Genomic DNA, 18,873 nt, shown 5'->3' with positions numbered 1-18,873 from the left:
CCCATTTGTATAACTTTATTAAACATGTTTGATCTAAAGTATCCAGATGGAAATCTTCATCCAAAATGTAGTCCAATTGGAAATAAAAGTGAAAAAATCCCTGAGATGAGCAGAACTGCCGCAACATACAAATTAACTTGTGTACTTTGTGTGCCCAATGTTGCAGTTATGCCTAAGTGTATCTTTGAGATGGTCATATCTATATTGTACACTGAATCTTATGAATAAATCACTTTTGCAGTGCGCTGTAACAATCCCCCAAGTGCTCAGTACTAGTATTACAAGCAATAACTAATAATGATTTCAGGAGTTATGTTAAAGTAAAGCAACTCGAAAATGTACATTGTGAGTGGTGTAATGCAATAAAATCATCACATGCCAAGCGTTACTTTAACACTTGCTACATCTGCAGTGTATAGTGTTGAGAGATTGTTATATAAATAAACACATTTGCTTGGAGTTTTCCTGTAACTGAAGCATTGTTTTCGTTATCTCTAAAAACTTTCACACATGAAAAGTTAAACACTTCTTCATAAGAAATTTTGTACATGATTCACATTACCTATTAAAAGGATTATGTTCTAGATAACCATACTGTGTCCTTGACGACCAGGACGTCACTTATGGCTTCCAGCCTGAACGTTGCTAGGGCAATGGACGGTCGCCATGCTGTCAGAATGGCGTGTCACGGAAGGGAAATTAGCCTGGCGCGTGCACATTAAATGATAATTTATTATCAGCCTCCTGGGGCTGATTAGGTTAGACTGGGCTGCTCTGGGTATTTAAGGCAGGGAGGACTGGGCCTCCCTGCCGGTTATGGCGTTTGCAGTCCTGTGCTGTTGGACTCTTGTTTGCCTGATCTCCTGTTGCAACCCTTGCCTTTACCTTGCACTTTGCCTGTTGCCCTGAACTTTTGGTTTGAATACTGGACTCCGTTGTTTCCCTTGTGACCCTGACCTCTGCTTGGATACTGATTGGCCTGTCTGCTACGGACCCCTGACCTTGGCATGTCAAAGACCACCAGCTCCAGCTAGCGCCTCCGGTTCCATCTGCGCTGCGGCCATCATTGATGAGCTTATACTTCACTGGGCTTAAGACCTGGGGGCATCCAAGTACCTGTGAGCACCTAAAGCTCTACAAGAAAGGCAGCTGCTAAAGGTGAAGACCTCAACACTTTCCATTCTAAAAGCTCATCTTGGTGGTCGGGGGCCTTAACAGGTACCAGAAATTATATAATGGGCAGAGAGCAATGTGAAATCATTTGCAGCACTTCACGTAAAAGGCAAGAACAACACGTTTGCAGATTATCCCAGCTGTTATGAAATCTGCCCAGCACCATGGGCATAACACAAAAAAGTATTTTGGCTGGTGGTAAAGTTTGGCGTCCGTTGATAAGCTAAACTGAGATCCTACTCATGTTGCTGAAACTCCAGAGAAGAGGGAAATAGATGCTCTGAATTCAGTTTGGAATTTCAAACCAGGGTATGTATTCTCTATGGTTCCTCTCATTGCATGCATACTGAGGAGGATCAAGAGAGAGGCAGTAGAAGTAATAGCAGTTCCTTCTTTCTAGTCTCACTGACCATGGTTTGCCGTAGCACTGGGGATGCGTCTAGAACAGCCTTGGCCTTTACCGCTTCAACTAGATCTCTTCAATCAAGGACCAAGCTTTCATCTGGAGCTAGAGGCCCTCTCTTTGGGGGTGCGATCAGTCATTGCCAGGAGAGTAGAACTTCAGGATTTGTGGTCCAAAAAAACATTTTTATACATCTATATCGATAAAGGAGTTCGAAGAACAAATCCTGCCTCTTTGTCTAGTCGTTTCCACTTTTCCTGTCAATCAGGAGATTGTATTTCTGTACCTTTGCCCACAGCCAACCGATGAAAGTGAATTTTGTCTTTCTGGTATGATCATGTCAAGGGGAGGCTCTGACCATAAACACTATCACAAGATTGATTTGAGAAGTCATTACATGGGCTCATAAGAGATAAATACATGAGGTGCCAAAGTCCTTGAAAGTGTATGCTACGAGGGTAGTGACAACCTCCTGGGTCATCAGGACACAGGCTTCATGAAAATATCACTCCAAATCAGCAGGCTGTTCATTGCTTAATACCTGTTCCAGATTACTTTCTAGATGTGTCAGCTTCTAATGATGACTATTTGGAATGGAAGATCCTGCAAGTATTAGTATTCAAGCTTAGTATTCTCCTGACTTATAAGCCCACCCAGTGTAATGATAATGCACATACATCCCATTCATTATGGCTGCCATGGAGTCTGAGGAGGAAATAAGCAAGTAATACTCACAGATAATTTTGTTTCCTTGATCTATTCCCATGGCAGCCCCAATAATTATTTTCTTGTGTGCGGTATATATGTGTGTGTATATATGTATATATGTGTATATATATATATATATATATATATATATATATATATATATATATATATATATATATAATATATATATTTCAGAGACAGCTTGGGCTGTTACTCAAAGGCAACAAGGAAGAATCACACTATATACGTTCCAGGGGCATCTTTAATCAGCTAAGGGTTAACCCATTCATTCTGGCAGACATGGAGTACCTCAAGGAAATAAAATTATTGGTAAATATAGTTTGTTTGTTTCTTTTGGTAGCATAAGCATACATTTTAGGATTGTGTTACTTAATTATAAGGAAAAGTAGTATTCCTAGTAATAATATTACACAAACAGCAACAGGAATAAGATTAAACATTTATTTCAATCAATAAAAAATCTAATCTGCCCAGATTTCTATAATCAAACACGACTAAACAGTCGTTAAATTATGGCAGTCTATTTGTATTTCTGATTTGTCATTTCTATTTGGACTACTAGAGGAAAGACTATTCCCATTGGATTTATAAAGCGGTAACAACGGATGTGAGGGAGTTTGTATTTCATTATATTTTATATGGAAAATGCAACTTTCACATGTATTAAGAAGACTTTCAAGAAAATAGTTTCTCTCACATGTAGGACACTTTATTACATTACTTTGTGTACAAATAAGGTAATGTGAATTTTCGATTTATAAGATCACTGTCAAACCACTTCTATACGTTTTAGCTGGTCGTAAATATATGCATTTGTATGCATGGTGCAGAAATACTGGTGTGATTTCACCTGGATGTATCTTTAGATATATGTGCCTCAAAATATACATGCAAGACTTATTCTGCAATCAAATATTTATATGTACATTCAGGATGTTAAAATGCGTAAAATTTTAAAATCAGGCCCTATGAAAGCAAGTGTTAAAACATGCTCAACAAGTAAGATCTACATCTTAGATGGGAACCTATGTCATGTTTATACAGAATGCTATGCAATACAACCTCTAAGGACCAGAAGTGTTTTCAATTGTTTCCAACTAAAACTCAGGAACCAAGGGCTGTCAATGATAACCATGTTCGAATACAGAGAAGAGAGGGCAGCTTGTCTGGCATGACCCAAATCCCACCAAACGATACGAGTTTAAAAACTAGCCTTTAAATATGATGACAGAGTCAATAAGTTTATGAACAGGTTTATTAAAGAAAATATATAATTCTTCACATGTGAAATGTCACCTTATTCTTTCACTTATTGCTACTTATAATTAATTGTTTATTTAAGGCTTAAGGTTTTTTTTTTATTCTACAGATCTAAAAGTTACTTTTTAAACCTTAGTCTCCTTTTGCACCTTCTTTTTATTATCTAGATGATGGCACTATATACACTCACTACAGCGTATAGAGGATTATGAGAATGTACATTCTCCCTACTATTTATGTGATTGATAGATGACTCCTTGAGGCTTGTAATCACAGCAGAAAGTACCAACAAGATGGTCAGAATCCCCTTATGATATAACAAGCATACACCAATGAAAGAGAGATCAATATGCCAGAATTAACCAAGAGGCAGCAAAACCCTTACATAGCTGTATAATATACTGTAAAAAACAAAACAAAAAATAAAACAAATGAAAAAGTGTATATAATACCACTGAGTGAACGATAAACCCTGACCTATCATAACTGCCAGTGATGCCAGCAAAGTTTAATAACAACTCCCACATAAATCTGAACTTAATCTTTATGCAGATATGTTGCTAAAATGTTTGCAACTCTATATAAAGAATGCAGAATGGCACGGTAGTGTAACAAAATAATGTGCACCCATTAACAGGGACTCCAAAAAGTTAGGCAACAGCAAATAAACTTTATGTGCTGTGGCTATCTTGTTCTGCGTGTTTGTACAATGTCGGTGACAAGACACCGCACCATTACGCTTGTGGAGGAACGCAGTACATGGTGCCATCAACCAATGTTGCCCTGGGTATAAAAAAATAAAAATTGGGGAATGTAGCCAGGATATGGCAATGTGTTCTCTTCAGCTTATTTACACAATAGTTTTGGATACCAAGCATTGTGATCAGAATACATGAACTCCATGTCTGCCACTTGTAAAGCACATAAGGACTGCTGCAGAGTGGAAAGTATGCCAATTTGTCAAGCGTATTTTGTATGAAATGACTGTGCGCATGCCCAGAAAGTGAGCATACGTATATATTCTGGCACTAACACCCACCTGCACCTGGAGAGGGAGGACGGGGAAGGGAAAGAACGTTCTAACATAGGCAGAGTACAGTAAATTTGTGTTTAAGCAAACACTGTTAGGAGGTTTTGCAACAGGGCAGGTGCAAATGCATGTTAATGATGACTTGTAAGCCGGGTGCATTTGCTGCCGATGCGCAGGCATCACGAGATGTGTACAGTTTAGATATGGGTGGAAATATACTATTTGTCTGTGATTTTTTTTTTTTTTTTTTAAAAAGAGTAACTTAGCCCATTTTGCAACAACTCTACCTCAGCCTGCTGATGTCCTCCATCCATACTAAAGAACAACTGCACTGTAGACCGTATGAATTGCTAATGGAAAAGTCCATTGGTTATAAAAAGTGCCAATTCCGGAAAAAAGGAGTAGACAGCCAAACTAACTTTTTCTACTGCATATACGAATAGAGTCATCTTGAGGGCGGACACCCAACTTCCCCTTTGCTGCTGCTGTATCTTCAGTATTTTAAACTGCTTTAGCACTTTGGGGCATATTCAATTGTTGGCGAAAACGCCAAAAATCTTGCAGCGCGCGCACTATTACCGTCATTACGGTAATAGTGCATGTAAATACTGTCATTATGGTAATAGTGCGCGTAAATACCGTTATTACGGTAGTTTCTTGCTGAAATCTGAGTAGAATTACAGTAATAACCTATTTACTTTTTCCGCGGCAGAAAAAAAAACAATTGAATATGCCCCTGTGTGTTCGATCAATGTATACTTTGTGTTCATTTGTTGCTTTGAAACTTAAGAAAATACATTTAATCCCCAATTTAATATAAATGTATAAAAAACTAGAAAAATTACATCAGTTAAATAATTACAAAGTATGGCATACGTGGTTAGGCCATATGACAGACCAGAGCAAATGGTTAAAAAAGCAGCAATATAAATCAGCTGGAAAAGTGGTAACTGATTACAAACACTGTCTTAAATGTATTTATTCCAAATGTACTACACAATTTATGTAAAACTGAAACTGACAAAACAACAGAAGACTAACAACACATTAATTCTATAAATCAACATTAGAACCATGTAGTTATCACTCTAACCAGCTCCCATTTTACAAACCAGATTATATCCCATGCTGACATCAGCTGGGAGTTTCAAGTCAATAAGACAAGAAAGGAATAGCTTTCTAACCATTTTCATGTGTCATAGCAAAATTGGTACTGGAGCGGTTTCTTGTGTTCTCAGCTTCCAGATGGGTCCTGAGGTACACAAACACAAAGTGGCCACAGGTCTTGCATGGGAGGGTGTAAGGGCTGAAGAAAGACATGGTGACTTCTTGCTCATGCTTTTTGCGGTTTTAACAATGACATAATAAAAATATACTGGGACACTTGGAAGTGAAGAAAATAATGATGACTGCTTAAACAATTCGGTAATAATTTAGAATAATATATGTTTCTATGTAACTTGGCTAAACCGCTAGCCATGAAAAGCATATAAACTCGTAAATGTTTTCGTCAATTTGGTAAAAGAAAGTGCTGGAGAATTTCACAATGAATTGTAATAAGAAAAATTAAGAAACTGCAACTTTTTGTAAAAATGAAGTAAGTTGGTCTAAGTTTTTCTTGATAAACCCCAAACTGAAAGATGGCCCTCCAAAGAGCATGTGGGCTACAAATGATGCGTTCATTCAGATTGAGACAAGGTCAATGTAGTCACTAGCCATTCTGTCACTCCTCTCCTGCAGGTAAGTTGTCCTCAATCCTTCGGATAAACTTCATTCGGATTTCTGTGACACTGTCGCCCTTCAGTGTGTCCTGTGCAAATTTCACATCAACAGCCATTTGTACCTGGGAGAAAATTTGCATACATATGGTAAATCTGGGATCCCAGAGAATGCACTACTGGACAAAGAGGGCACACAGGCAGGAGGGGGAAAAAAGGGGGTGGGTTAGGGCATACAAGTGCAAAGACCACATTTAGAAAAAAGGGGGAGAAAGGCATAGAGTGTGAGATAAAGAGTGAAGGGTGAGGTAACTCTGCTGTGTGTGTGTTTTGTTTATAATTGTGATCAGTGATTTCACTTGTGTCACGGTCAATTCTTCTTCTTGTAATTATATAGAGATACATTTATATTGAACACATTGTACATATTTGACACATTTACTAGCGTTGGGACACCCTGTTCTATGCTCAAATGCTGAATTTTAGTTTTGCATTAAATTATTCTTGGTTTTTGTTTTTTATGATTGTGTTTACCTTAACTGTGTTGTTGTAGGTGACCAATGATCATTATGGAATCTGCATTAATTATGTACTGATGGAAGTATAAAATTAGCAAGCAAATAATTGTACGTCTTCTAGATCCCAAGATGACTGGTAGACAGAGACTATGTGTAATGGTGTATTAAAATTCATTGCTTAACCCTTTTATATCCACACACTACCGCTCCCTTGTAGCCATGGACACAGAAGCTGTCATATATGAGGCTACATACTCAGGCAAGCGATTGGTCAGAGAGCAATTGCAGGTGTCATTACCAGAGAGGATCAACTCTCTTCACCCTCCAGAAGTAGAATTATGACCTTATAGTCCTTCAATCACTTCCTCATTCAGTGGGATTCTGTGTTTAATCATGATGTCTTCTGTTCCTGGCCCCTGGATACAAGGTTAACCTTTTGGAAGTGAAATAACTATTTTCTAACCATTTGATCACTCCCTGGACTAGAGTTCACTGATGCTTATTTATAATATCAAGTGGGACAGATCCTGCCTCCTTGTGGTAGTGCTAAAAAATAAAATAAGTGAGAAAATTCTTTAAAAAAAAAAAAAAAAAGTGTAGGGTGTGGACCCTATTTTAGTGGCATTACAAAGAAAATGGAAAAATACACCAAAATACATACACTTAGGGTAACGCCAATTGTGTGAAAATAACAAATAACAGGAGTATGGTTTACTGTAATTTTCCTATTAATTTTGCATGCCTGCAGATTTGTTTAATCACGAGTACACACAAGTTTAAAGCAAGACGTGGTGTTTACAAACACTTTGATCATTTATGTTTAGAAAGCATTTTTGGATTACATTGTGTTTTTAAATGCAAATAATGGTTGTGCACTTTTTATTAAAAATTAAAGCATAGTGTCAATTATGAAATCATGGATGCTAATTGTTAAGTCATCAGGATGTCTACTTTAACAAAATCTATAGTTTATGGGGCTGCAATTTCAGAGCATGTAATATAGATTTTATATTTGGAAAACAAGGCTGTTCATCTGTGATGTCAGTGAAATCAGAACTCTGGCAGAGAAAGAGTTAGAGCACTGACAAGCTCTATGAACGTAAGCAGACATTCATAGGGGTAAATTCAATTGTCACCGATGTGCTGTGGAATGCCTCCGAATGGTCTCAATGACACTCCACGGTGATGCAAGATTTTTCCTCGCACCCCATAGAGTGCACAGGAAAATCTGCATAGTTGGGGTACCATAGTACCCAGAAATGGGCATGGCCATGGTGGCGATACATCGCTGTATATTCTACCCATAGAGTTTAGTTGTGCTTGTGTGACAGGAATTCAGCAGCCACATTGGCTGTAATGTGCATGCAAATAGACCATGGAAACCCAAAGTCTTTATGTTGGTGCCCAAAGTGGCCATGTTTACTAACATAAGGCAGTGACTCTTACCATTTCTAGTGCTCCCCGTAGTACTCCACACAGGAGGTTGGAGTAGATGAGGGTGGAGTGGTTGTCAGGCAGTTCAACAAAGTCTACAAGAGGATTGTTTTCCAGAATGAGGGAGAACTCGTCCCCCGCGGGACTCCAGTTTGTGATAGTGGGTGTGATTCCTAGGTACATTTTAAATGCCACCTAATCAAACACATAAAAAGTTAGTGAACAAATAAATAGTTGGCTTAACAAGCTCACTCTCTACTTATATATTGGAATACAATACTAAACATTTAAATACAGTTTTATTTAAACTAAAACAAACTAGAATAAACACAAATAGACATACAGTGAGTACGCCACTAGGAGGTTAATATTTAGTTTAATAAAAATCAACTTAAATAAATGTAAACAATATAAGACAAAGAAACCTCAGTCAAGTACAGTAAACAAAGAAAGAACAGTACAACGCTGAGAGAAGTTTAAGTTCTAATTATACGCAAATCACCAAACACAGATATAAATATATAAAATATAATTATTAATTATATAATCTTAAAAATACACATAATGCATAACATGCATTACTGTGGTACATAAAATATAATTCACTGACCACAATCAGATAATTAAGCTGGCAACTCAATAAGACATGACCATATTAACAGTATTGTTGCAACCTTAGAAGCACTCAATGAAGCGGGTTCTTTGTAATAATATTATTTCAAATCAAACGAATGACAACATATCAAACTTAAGATAATCCCGGCACTGGTGAAGTATGAATATGCAAAAAAGCAGTGCAGACCGGATCTATTGAGGGTCCATTAGCCCTATTAACAGCATTGGCCAGTTCTTATCCAAGGGAGGCAGCTGAAATCTTCTATCAACAAAACAGACACAAGCAGGGAACAGCAAGTCTGCTCTCACCGCCAGAAGCGTCGAATACCGACAGCTTACCCCTCAGAACAGGAGGCAGATGGAACGCATAACTCCAGGACGCTGCACAAAGGCTCCAGCTTCACTGGGGCGATGGTATAAAGCGGTGGTCTCAAGCAGTGCTCAACTGGTATAACTCATGATGCTGTTTGTAACCAGTAACTGGAACTGCAGTAGGTGCGATGGTCTGTCTGTAATATGCTGATCGATATACTGATACAGAGAAGTTCTGATATAGATGTAGTATAAAACTGAAGGACAATCATTATGGCTACATCTGTATCAGAACTTCTGTGCAGTATATTGATACAGAATTTACTTTAAAAGTATATCTGCATATAATATACGACCATGCGTTTTATTCAGTTCCCGTCGAAAAGTAAAATCTCCATAAATCTACTATTTGTGGCCAGACCCTGCATTACTTACTACAGTAGTTAGCTACAAGGTATTAACTGGACTTGGACAAATTTGAAACACAAGCAAAGTGGGGGACAATTACTAAACCATGTAAGCTTAGACAGCCCTGCTGAATGCAAGTTTGCATTTATCCTGTCCAATCAGTGAATTTTACTAGGTCAGTGCCATACACCATTGGTTTGGGATAGAGTACGGCTATGAATCTCTTATTTCTCAGATCTCTTGTCCTTAAAACGTCTAAGAATAACTTTATTACATTTTCACATTAAATAAGCAGTATGCCAGTAAATGCTGATAAAAAAATTGTAAGTCTAAAAGATATAAGCAAAGGCAAGATTTTTTACTGCAATAGGAAATCAAATATGTACTTACAACAAGGTATGTTATCCTCTATAACACATGTTTTTTTAATCAATCAATGGATATTGTGTCATCTCCAAGAACTATTTATAGATACAGTATATACTCGAGTATAAGTCGACCCGAATATAAGCCGAGGCACCTAATTTTACCACAAAAACTGGGAAAACTTATTGACTCTAGTATAAGCCTAGGGTGGGAAATGCAGCAGCTACTGGTAAATTTCAAAAATAAAAATAGATACCAATAAATTTACATTAATAAAATGTATTGGCTAATTAATATATTGTATCAGTGCATAGATGGATCATAGGCTGAATAGGAATAACACATGTACTTTAATCTAACATAAAAAAACTAATTAAATAACATAAAAACCGTAATTAAAAATAATGATATGAAACCATAGCACAGTCCGCTTGTGCATAATAATAAACAGTATTAGTGTTGATGGTGGTGTTAATGTCCAGAAATCTAACAATAATGTCCAGTATTCTAAAGAATAATAAAAATAGATGTCCGTATAGGTAAATGGCAATAACGGGATCCAGGGATCCAATGAGCTGTTCAATATTGGACCATCAAAGGAGGCACAATACTTGCGATTGATCCTTAATATACCTAAAGATGCAGCCAGTGGATGAGCGGCGACATTCCACTAGTCCCAGACGTTGCACAGCGGCTGTAATCCGCATGGTCTCAGTCAGAATGGCTTGCGTTCCACAGTGGAACACATGTGACGATATCCGGAAGTGGGCATCTAATCAGATGTTATTGGTTGGTTCTTTTCATTGTGGTCCTGGAGCATAACTCGAGTATAAGCCGAGGGGGGGCTTTTCCAGCACAAAAAATGTGCTGAAAAACTCGGCTTATACTCGAGTATATACGGTACATAATTTTAAGGATTTTAAACACATAATAATGGCGTTTATGTATTGCATAGCTACCATAATCAGTAGTTAGCAGTCTGGAGCTGCAAACAAAAATGTACAAATCATGCACTTAAAACACATTGGTGCATCCTTCTCAATTCTCCAATAACACACATTCTCAATTTATGTTCCGAAAACTACATACATATATATTTTCTATGTCTGGACGCAGAAGTGTGTTGGGTTAAACACCTGGTCTGACTGGTCCCATATCAACAATACAGCAGCAAGAGTTTTAAAACTGAAAAATACTGCAAATGTAAACAAACAGTCTGAACTTTGAGGAAAGCTGCCAAAGACTCTGGCAGGAAAGCACATGGTGCATGATGGGAAACAGACTGAGCCCCTGCTGAACTGGCGAGGAATGATAGCACGTGCATAGCAGTGTGTCATGAAGTCATTGGAAGAGACTAAGGGGGAGCCTTAGAGGACACGTGTACTATGCAGACTAATACACAAACAACTTTCTCAAGCACCCGAGGGGCAGAACTGCCTTACCACATGGAAAAATAATTATTACAGGTTTATGTGGTTCATTCCTTACTACAATATGAGGAGACCCAGGAGCGAATCTCAATGTCTTACACAAGTGTGATTCATGCAGCCTCTGTCACATAGCAGTTACATTGAAGTGAAAGCATGAGGATATACAAGTAGGGTTTATGTTCACCTCTTGCATAGTCGAGACAGGCAGCCATAAATTTTACTTTCCACACAGTTAACTTTAGGTACCGATTTGCTTTATAATTATAGCAGGTACAACCAGTGTTGCCTGATCTGCAGAAGTAAAATAAAAAAACATCTACTGAGAGCAATAAATCAGTGGGCATGTTATTATGAATAATACCCTTGGAAGCTTATAGAGTTAAATGCAATACCAAAACAAAGACAAGTTATTAAAAATGAAGATCATTTGTTGTAGGTTTCATTACCTTAGCTATGACATCAGCAGTTTCTCGGAAATCGTGGCATCTTCCCACATTAGATCGAGCTAAGAAATCTTCTATCAGCCTGACACCTATGTTGTATCCCCTGGGGCAGACAAACAGCAACAGTGAATTAGAATCATAAAAATATAAAACAAAGAGCAGTTATTTACCAAATCTGACCAATAAGGGCTGCTTACACACTGTAACAAATATGTTAAAAAAGAGTTGCAGGCATGTATTTATGACAAATTCTTCTTTTATACTTTCTTCCAAGAGCAGAATCCATATATTGTAAGCACACTACACTTTGTTTAGTTATGTAATATTTGTTCCCCTTTTCTACATGCATTTTTGTGATGTAAGTGGCTAATTAGGAGAAGGACACACCTTGAAATATGGTATTTGTTTAGTCCAAAAGATATCCCACAACAGCGAATGAGCAATAATACCGCCAACCTACCCTTCGGGTAATGGAGGTGTCCCTTTTGTGACACAAATGGGCTCATTTAGAGTCAGCTGTAACTACAGCTACAAGGTTAAAACCATGTTGCTCCGCTGGTTGATGGTAGGGGGCAAATCTGAAATGTGTGGGCAGATTTAGAGCTTTTGGTGGGGGGAGGGGGGTTGCATCTGACCTCAACTCCATTAAAAAAAAAAAAAAAAAAAGCTTAAAAAGCTGCATGCATAAGTGGCAGTATTTTCCCTGCAATTTGCAGCCTTTAGATGTTTTTGTTCCAAACTCTACATTGCTTAGTTCATAAAGACCATCTCATTCTTCTTTTTGGTGCTAAATCACTACTGAACCAAAAGGTCTTGAGGTTAAATTTGATTCTGACCTCTCCACTAGCAAAATAATGTCACCTCTACCTCAAAAATATATATAATGTATCCCCAAGCTAAATACTGACAACACAAAAACAGTGATCTATGCTCTCATTATGTCTATTACTGTCAGGCTGATTTTCCAAACAAAGCTGCCACTCACGGCATGGTCAGCCTGTTTCTTCCAGGATACAATTTCAAAGTCTGTCTCCCCTTTACAAAGTAACCTACAATGCTGCCATCTCCTACATCTCTTACGTCTGCATTTCATCATAGACTTACTATCAGACTAATCCTTACAAACACATAACATTTTCTAAATATATCTTAATGTTGTACTTAAAACCAATCATCTTTACGTTCCTCTAAAACTGAACTATCCTTCATCTAAGGCAGTCACACACCCTCCCGCCCGTGTTATTTCCTCCCCCAATATATGCTTCTTAATGCATTTTATTTCTGTGAGTGCATAGAAAAAAGCTCGGTGTCCTGTTCACAATACATTATGCAACACAAAGTATATCTCTCTGATCACTTATGACTGGTCCACTCACTATACACAAGAAGCATTAATACCTGATGTCTCATTTCCTTCACCTCTTTAGATTATAAACTCTAGTGAACATGACCATCTCAGCTTCTGGTGCATTGCTTGTTTCTGCATTGCTAATCGTGGTATGTTCAATTTGATCTCCCTGATTCAGTAGCACATATGTTGTTGCTATATAAATAAGTGACAATAATATTTATAAAAGTATAAGTTACAGGAACCTATTCCAATGAGTTCAGGTGTCTACATTCAAGAGATAAGCATTCCAAGACAGATGCACTGCTGTAAAAACTAGGACTGTGTGGAAATAATAGGGTACCTGGAGTCCTAGGCACACAATAGGCAGAGAACTGTATGTTTGTACCTCAGTTAAACTGGCATCATGGCTGGAAATTAGAAGGACAAATTGGTGAATGGCATAACTTCAGATGCTTTATACACCATGAGACCATGTTAGATTATCTCAATCTAGCCACAGTAATGAAACATACACAGAAGGGTTCATCACAGGGAAACATTGTGTCTGCGTTATATAAACAGTTACTGTATTACTGGGGTGTATTAATTTATCCTTCTACAGATAAACTGGACAGTGGCTTACTGTTTGCGTCTTGCAATATCACTGTACATTCAACTATCCTCAGCTTGGCAAGAGTGAGGATGCAAATCATTTAAAGTTTCAAAATCTTATATGAAGATTTCTGAGGGATTTAAAATGAGACCAAAATGTCCTTCCATTTTAGGCTTCTGTGGTTTGACTGCTATCTAGTCATGGTTTTTTTAGGCATTGAAAAACAGTGAGGGTTATTTATGAACACTGCGAAAAACTGCAAATTGGTACTAAGACATTTGCATCCACCATGTAACCAGCACACGAAAGGTAAGTTAATTGCAGATTGGTTGCTATGGTTGCATAGTTGCACCTATAACCAATTTTAATAAATAATCTACAATGCAGTAGCAGAGCAGTTTTCCATGGGGCGTGCTGGAATGTGAAGAAAACCCAGAGACAATATTACCTTAGCACTGTCTTTTTGGAACATCAACACCATATAAAATATAGAGTAACCGGTTTCAAAATGCTTGTCATAGTTCAGGAGAGAGAGCAAGAGAGCGAGAGACTAGGGTCAATTTTGATAGCAGCCAATTAACCTCTTAGTATGTTTTTGGAGTGTGGGAGGAAACCGGAGCACCCGGAGGAAACCCACGCAGACACAGGGAGAACATACAAACTCACAGATAAGGTCATGGATGGGAATTGAACTCATGACCCCAGTGCTGTGAGGCAGGAGTGCTAACCACTACACCACCGTGCTGCCCACATGTAACACAATCACAGGCACTATCACTAGTGTAGCTGAACCCTAAAGGAAACTGCAGCTTAAAAGTCCACTAAAATATATATCCATTCATGATTGTTCATGACTTTTACAGCCAGTTGTAAGGCAAATTGTATTTTAAGCTGCAGTTTCCTTTAGGGTTCAGCTACACTAGTGATAGTGCCTGTGATTGTGTTACATGTACGTTATCCGACAATTGATCAAAACTAAAGATGTTTGCAAAAAAAGTTAGTGCATTATATATATGTCTCTTCAGGAAGTCTTCACCTTCTACACTAACTTTTTTTGCAAACATCTTTAGTTCTGATGAGCTGTTGAATCATTTACATATTAAATGTGACTGATCTTCACCAGTGATCGTTTTATATAAGGCAACCTGTATTTTAGATATTAGCTGTCCTTTTAGTATTACAACACATTAGCACTCTAGGAGGGGGGAAGAATTCAATTGGTTTCGTTACTGTAAAAAGTAACGCGGCCTGCGCACTATTACTGTTACGGTAATAGTACACCTAAATACCGTTATTACAGTAATTTCAACGCCAGCTTATTGCTCGTAGCTCCCTGAGCTGAACTACTTGAATAAATAGTATGGACACAAGGGACTTACATCTATTGATATATATTCATGGGCGGTTTCACACCAGTCGTGCGTTTCCCCCACTTGGAGGTGAATGTAGTTTCAGAGACTGTCCCTGAAAAGCCTTGCTATAATGTTAGTGTCTTCACATATGTTCTGTCCAGCATTTTATGAATGTGAAAAATTTACATAGCACAATGTTTCAGGAACCATACTGCCACCTTCGCCATATGCACAAGCCTTAGCAAAGTTGCAAACTCACATCAACACTAAACCAAATTGTCACTATAAGCCCCAAACTTACATTTTCTCCAACTGTTTATTGACATCGTCATCATTTTCATAGTCCTTGCACAGTTGTGCAACGAGGGACCCATAGGTCAGATTGAAAAGTTCAGAATTCTAAAGGGAATGAAACAAAGAATTAACTTTGGGAAGATCCAGAATTTACTCTATATATGATCATTATTTTCATGCACAAAGCTACTATATGAAGGTTGCAAAAAGTTAGGGAAGGATAATGCTTTCATTCAGATTAAACGTTACATGCAAGGAAAATCTATGCATGGGGGATTACAATACATAGCCATGTTTAGCAACAGAATTTTAAACTGAAGAAGCCGTCAATAAAGAGGCCAGATAAACTGTTCAACCAGAGTTTACATGTTAAAAATAATTCACACGTCCAAATATTAAGCATGCTCTCCTTTACATCTTTGTAGACCAGGCATTTACGCAACCTGAAGGATTGAACAGAGAGCTTATGCAGTTTAACTTGGTACTTTTATAAAAATAAAATAAAAAATAAAATAAAAAATACGGACACTCTTGGCTAGTTTACGCCAATCTACAGGTCTTACCAGAAATAACAGTGCAGGCTTTAACAACATTCTTGCACAACATCAACTATGAACAAAAATAAACAGTAAAACCCATAATATTGACACATATCCTCCACACTGCAAGTTATAGAACACTGGCTTAGACCATGCTTTGCATGAAGTGACCCATATGTGCTGCAAATATTGTACCTGTTAGTAACTGGAGTATTATAATAAAATTATGCATTATCATGGTCTATAACTAATCTCTAAAAAACAGAACTACTGTTTGTGTAAATTAATTAGTTGACTTTGTTATAGTTTTAGTTTTTTCCAGAAAAAAAAAAAACATATTGATCTATAAAATCCATAACTGGAGCTTTCAACAAGTTTACTTTACGGAACTGCACCAATTTCACAGAAATTAAACAATTATAAATGTGTTTAAAAGTAGTGTGATAAAGTGTTTGCTGACACGTACCATGAGATGCAGAGATGCAGTAGGTGAAATGAATGGCAAATACCAATACTACAGAATGAGTGCAGTAGGTAGATGGAAAGAAAGGAGAAAAAGTAGTTAGGTGATACAGGTCTAATGTCAGAGACCAAGAGACTGCCATCAAGCTGGAGGACAGGAGACAATGCAACATTCATAAGAAAAGCAGAGTAAGATGAAATGCACAATAGCATAAAATTAGGAAGTCATGCTCAGCATACAAGCAGCCCATTGCTATGTAAAACAGACTAAGATAGCCTAGATGGGCCATATATGAAAGACCATACAATATCAGTACTAACAGGTTTTCCTCTCATTTTTTGGATTGTATATGTCCTTCTACAACTTTTACAAACTGGATTATTAAGCTTTCCGACATCCTTCTGCACTTTGTATTCATGTCTTTATGTACTTATATGGGGTTGTTTGTATACATAGCCACTGAATACAACTGTATGCCTTACAGGTTGCCTGGATAAAATTGTATCCAATGCAGAAAGCATAAAAGAGCTGGTTCCAGTGGTAGGGGATAGGGGGCTCTATCCAGAATAAGTAAAAAATATAATGCAAATAATTTTGTGAGAGTTGTCAAAAGAAAAAAAGAAAAAAAAGTGTAAATTAAAAAACGTTTGCAGATGGACATTAAATTCAACCAATACAATGATTTCCCCGGTAATACAACCAGTATTACATAATTTGGAAATGGAAGTTCTTACACAGCTTCATGTATATTTAAAAACAAAGGATCTAAATTCAAAACTCTTATCCATTCTCTCATCATCTCCCGTCTTGACTATTGCAATCTCCTGCTATCTGGCATTCCTGACACCCATATATCCACACTTCAATCCATCCTAAATGCTGATGCAAGTCTGATCTTCCTCTCTCACGTCTCCACATCTGCTGCACCACTTTTCAAATCCCTACACTGTCTCCCTGTGTCCTCCAGAATCAAATTCAAAATACTCACCCTTACCTACAAACAACACCCCTGCATACATCTCAAATCTTGTATCAAAATACTCTCCCTCCCGATCTATCTCTGACCTGCCCCTTATCCCGTCTCTGATAACCACCTCTCACTCCCGCATACAAGACTTCTCCTGTGCTGCTCCCCACTTATGGAATTCCCTTCCACACTCAATCAGACTTTCCCACAGCCTTCAAATCTTTAGATGCTCTTTGAAAACCCATCTCCTTTTTAGAGGTTACCTTATCCTCGATAACACTATTCACACTAATGCATCCTCACAACTATCCCAATCTCCACTCTGAGCCACACTCGCTCCTGTTGTTTCAGCTGTGCCCTCTTCCCCTTAGAATGTAAGCTCTCTAATGAGCAGGGTCCTCCATACCCTTTGTTTTCATGTCTCCATTCATTTTGTCTGCCTTGTCTGTTCTTGTTTTACGTATATACTGTTTTATGTATGTCCTTGTCTTCCTTACTGTACGGCACTGAGGAGCACTGTAACGCCTTACAACTCTACGATAATAATAAAAATAATGGTGCACATCTGTCTCTGGCACAACCTGGATCACAGGTGTCATCTAATCCTGGCACCCTTAAAAACTGTGTTCAGTCACTTATATTGTCCAAGGTAGAATGCAAAGCCACCAGGATGTGCACAGGTCTAAAGTATTTAGTGTACTGAAACTACACCACCTTCTCCCAATAGAGAAATGTATAGCACTTCCTTTATGTGTGTAAAGAGGTTAGTGAGTGTGACATAAAAACCGATCCTCCCTGTGGCTAGCAGCACACTGGGCCCTGTCTAACCAGCACTAGTAGTCTATTACATAAGTGTCTATCTCTTCAAACCCCCTCACCATCTTCTTGCTTTCTGTTCCTCTATTGGTTTGTCGGGACATGGTTTCTCGTCGTCCCGTATCCACCACTAGCAGAAATACTGAAGATCTTGTGCACGGCTCCGGAACAGTTTACCTTTAATTGAACTGTCTTACACTGAAAGACAATGTCGATAATGCGCCTGCGCGTAAACCGGCAAGGCCTTCTGGGAAATGTAGTTTTGCTCTCCTTACTTGCCAATGGCCACGATAAATAATAAACTACAGCAGTTCCAAAGCGCACTTCCTCTCTACCACAGTGAAAAGTATGAATTAGTCACTAAAAATCCCAGCACTACTTGCGGCGATTAGTACTAGATTATCATCGCTGTGTTTTCTATCGGAAGAGCCGCTAGGGGGCGCCGCAGAATCAGGTTTTAAAAATGAAAAGTAACATTCGAGATAAACTAATAATACGCATCTTTCACACATTGCAAGTAAACTTTATGTATTCAAACATGCCTATCTATATTAGTTATAAGATCTTGCACAGGTTTTAAATAGTTAAATACAATATACAAATGATATGCGGGTAAATCATAGTAATAATTAATTTCAATTTATGACAAGAAACATAGTA

At 37.9% G+C, this 18,873-nt stretch overlaps 1 protein-coding gene across 1 annotated transcript; it reads right to left on the bottom strand.

Moving 5' to 3' along the window:
• Positions 1-5,558: 5,558 nt before the first annotated feature.
• TRAPPC3 (trafficking protein particle complex subunit 3) lies at positions 5,559-18,431 on the bottom strand. The gene is made up of 5 exons (XM_075195460.1): positions 18,276-18,431; positions 15,436-15,533; positions 11,843-11,942; positions 8,278-8,460; positions 5,559-6,438 (listed from the first exon to the last, which is right to left on the bottom strand). Exons 1-5 carry the CDS (start codon positions 18,315-18,317, stop codon positions 6,319-6,321), a joined length of 543 nt encoding a protein of 180 aa, XP_075051561.1. The 5' UTR covers positions 18,318-18,431; the 3' UTR covers positions 5,559-6,318.
• Positions 18,432-18,873: the final 442 nt, after the last annotated feature.

This window comes from Mixophyes fleayi, chromosome 2 (assembly GCF_038048845.1).
Source record: "Mixophyes fleayi isolate aMixFle1 chromosome 2, aMixFle1.hap1, whole genome shotgun sequence".
Taxonomy (NCBI): domain Eukaryota; kingdom Metazoa; phylum Chordata; class Amphibia; order Anura; family Limnodynastidae; genus Mixophyes; species Mixophyes fleayi.
The sequence above is the reverse complement of the archived record's forward strand: the minus strand, read 5'-3'. Positions and strand labels throughout refer to the sequence as shown.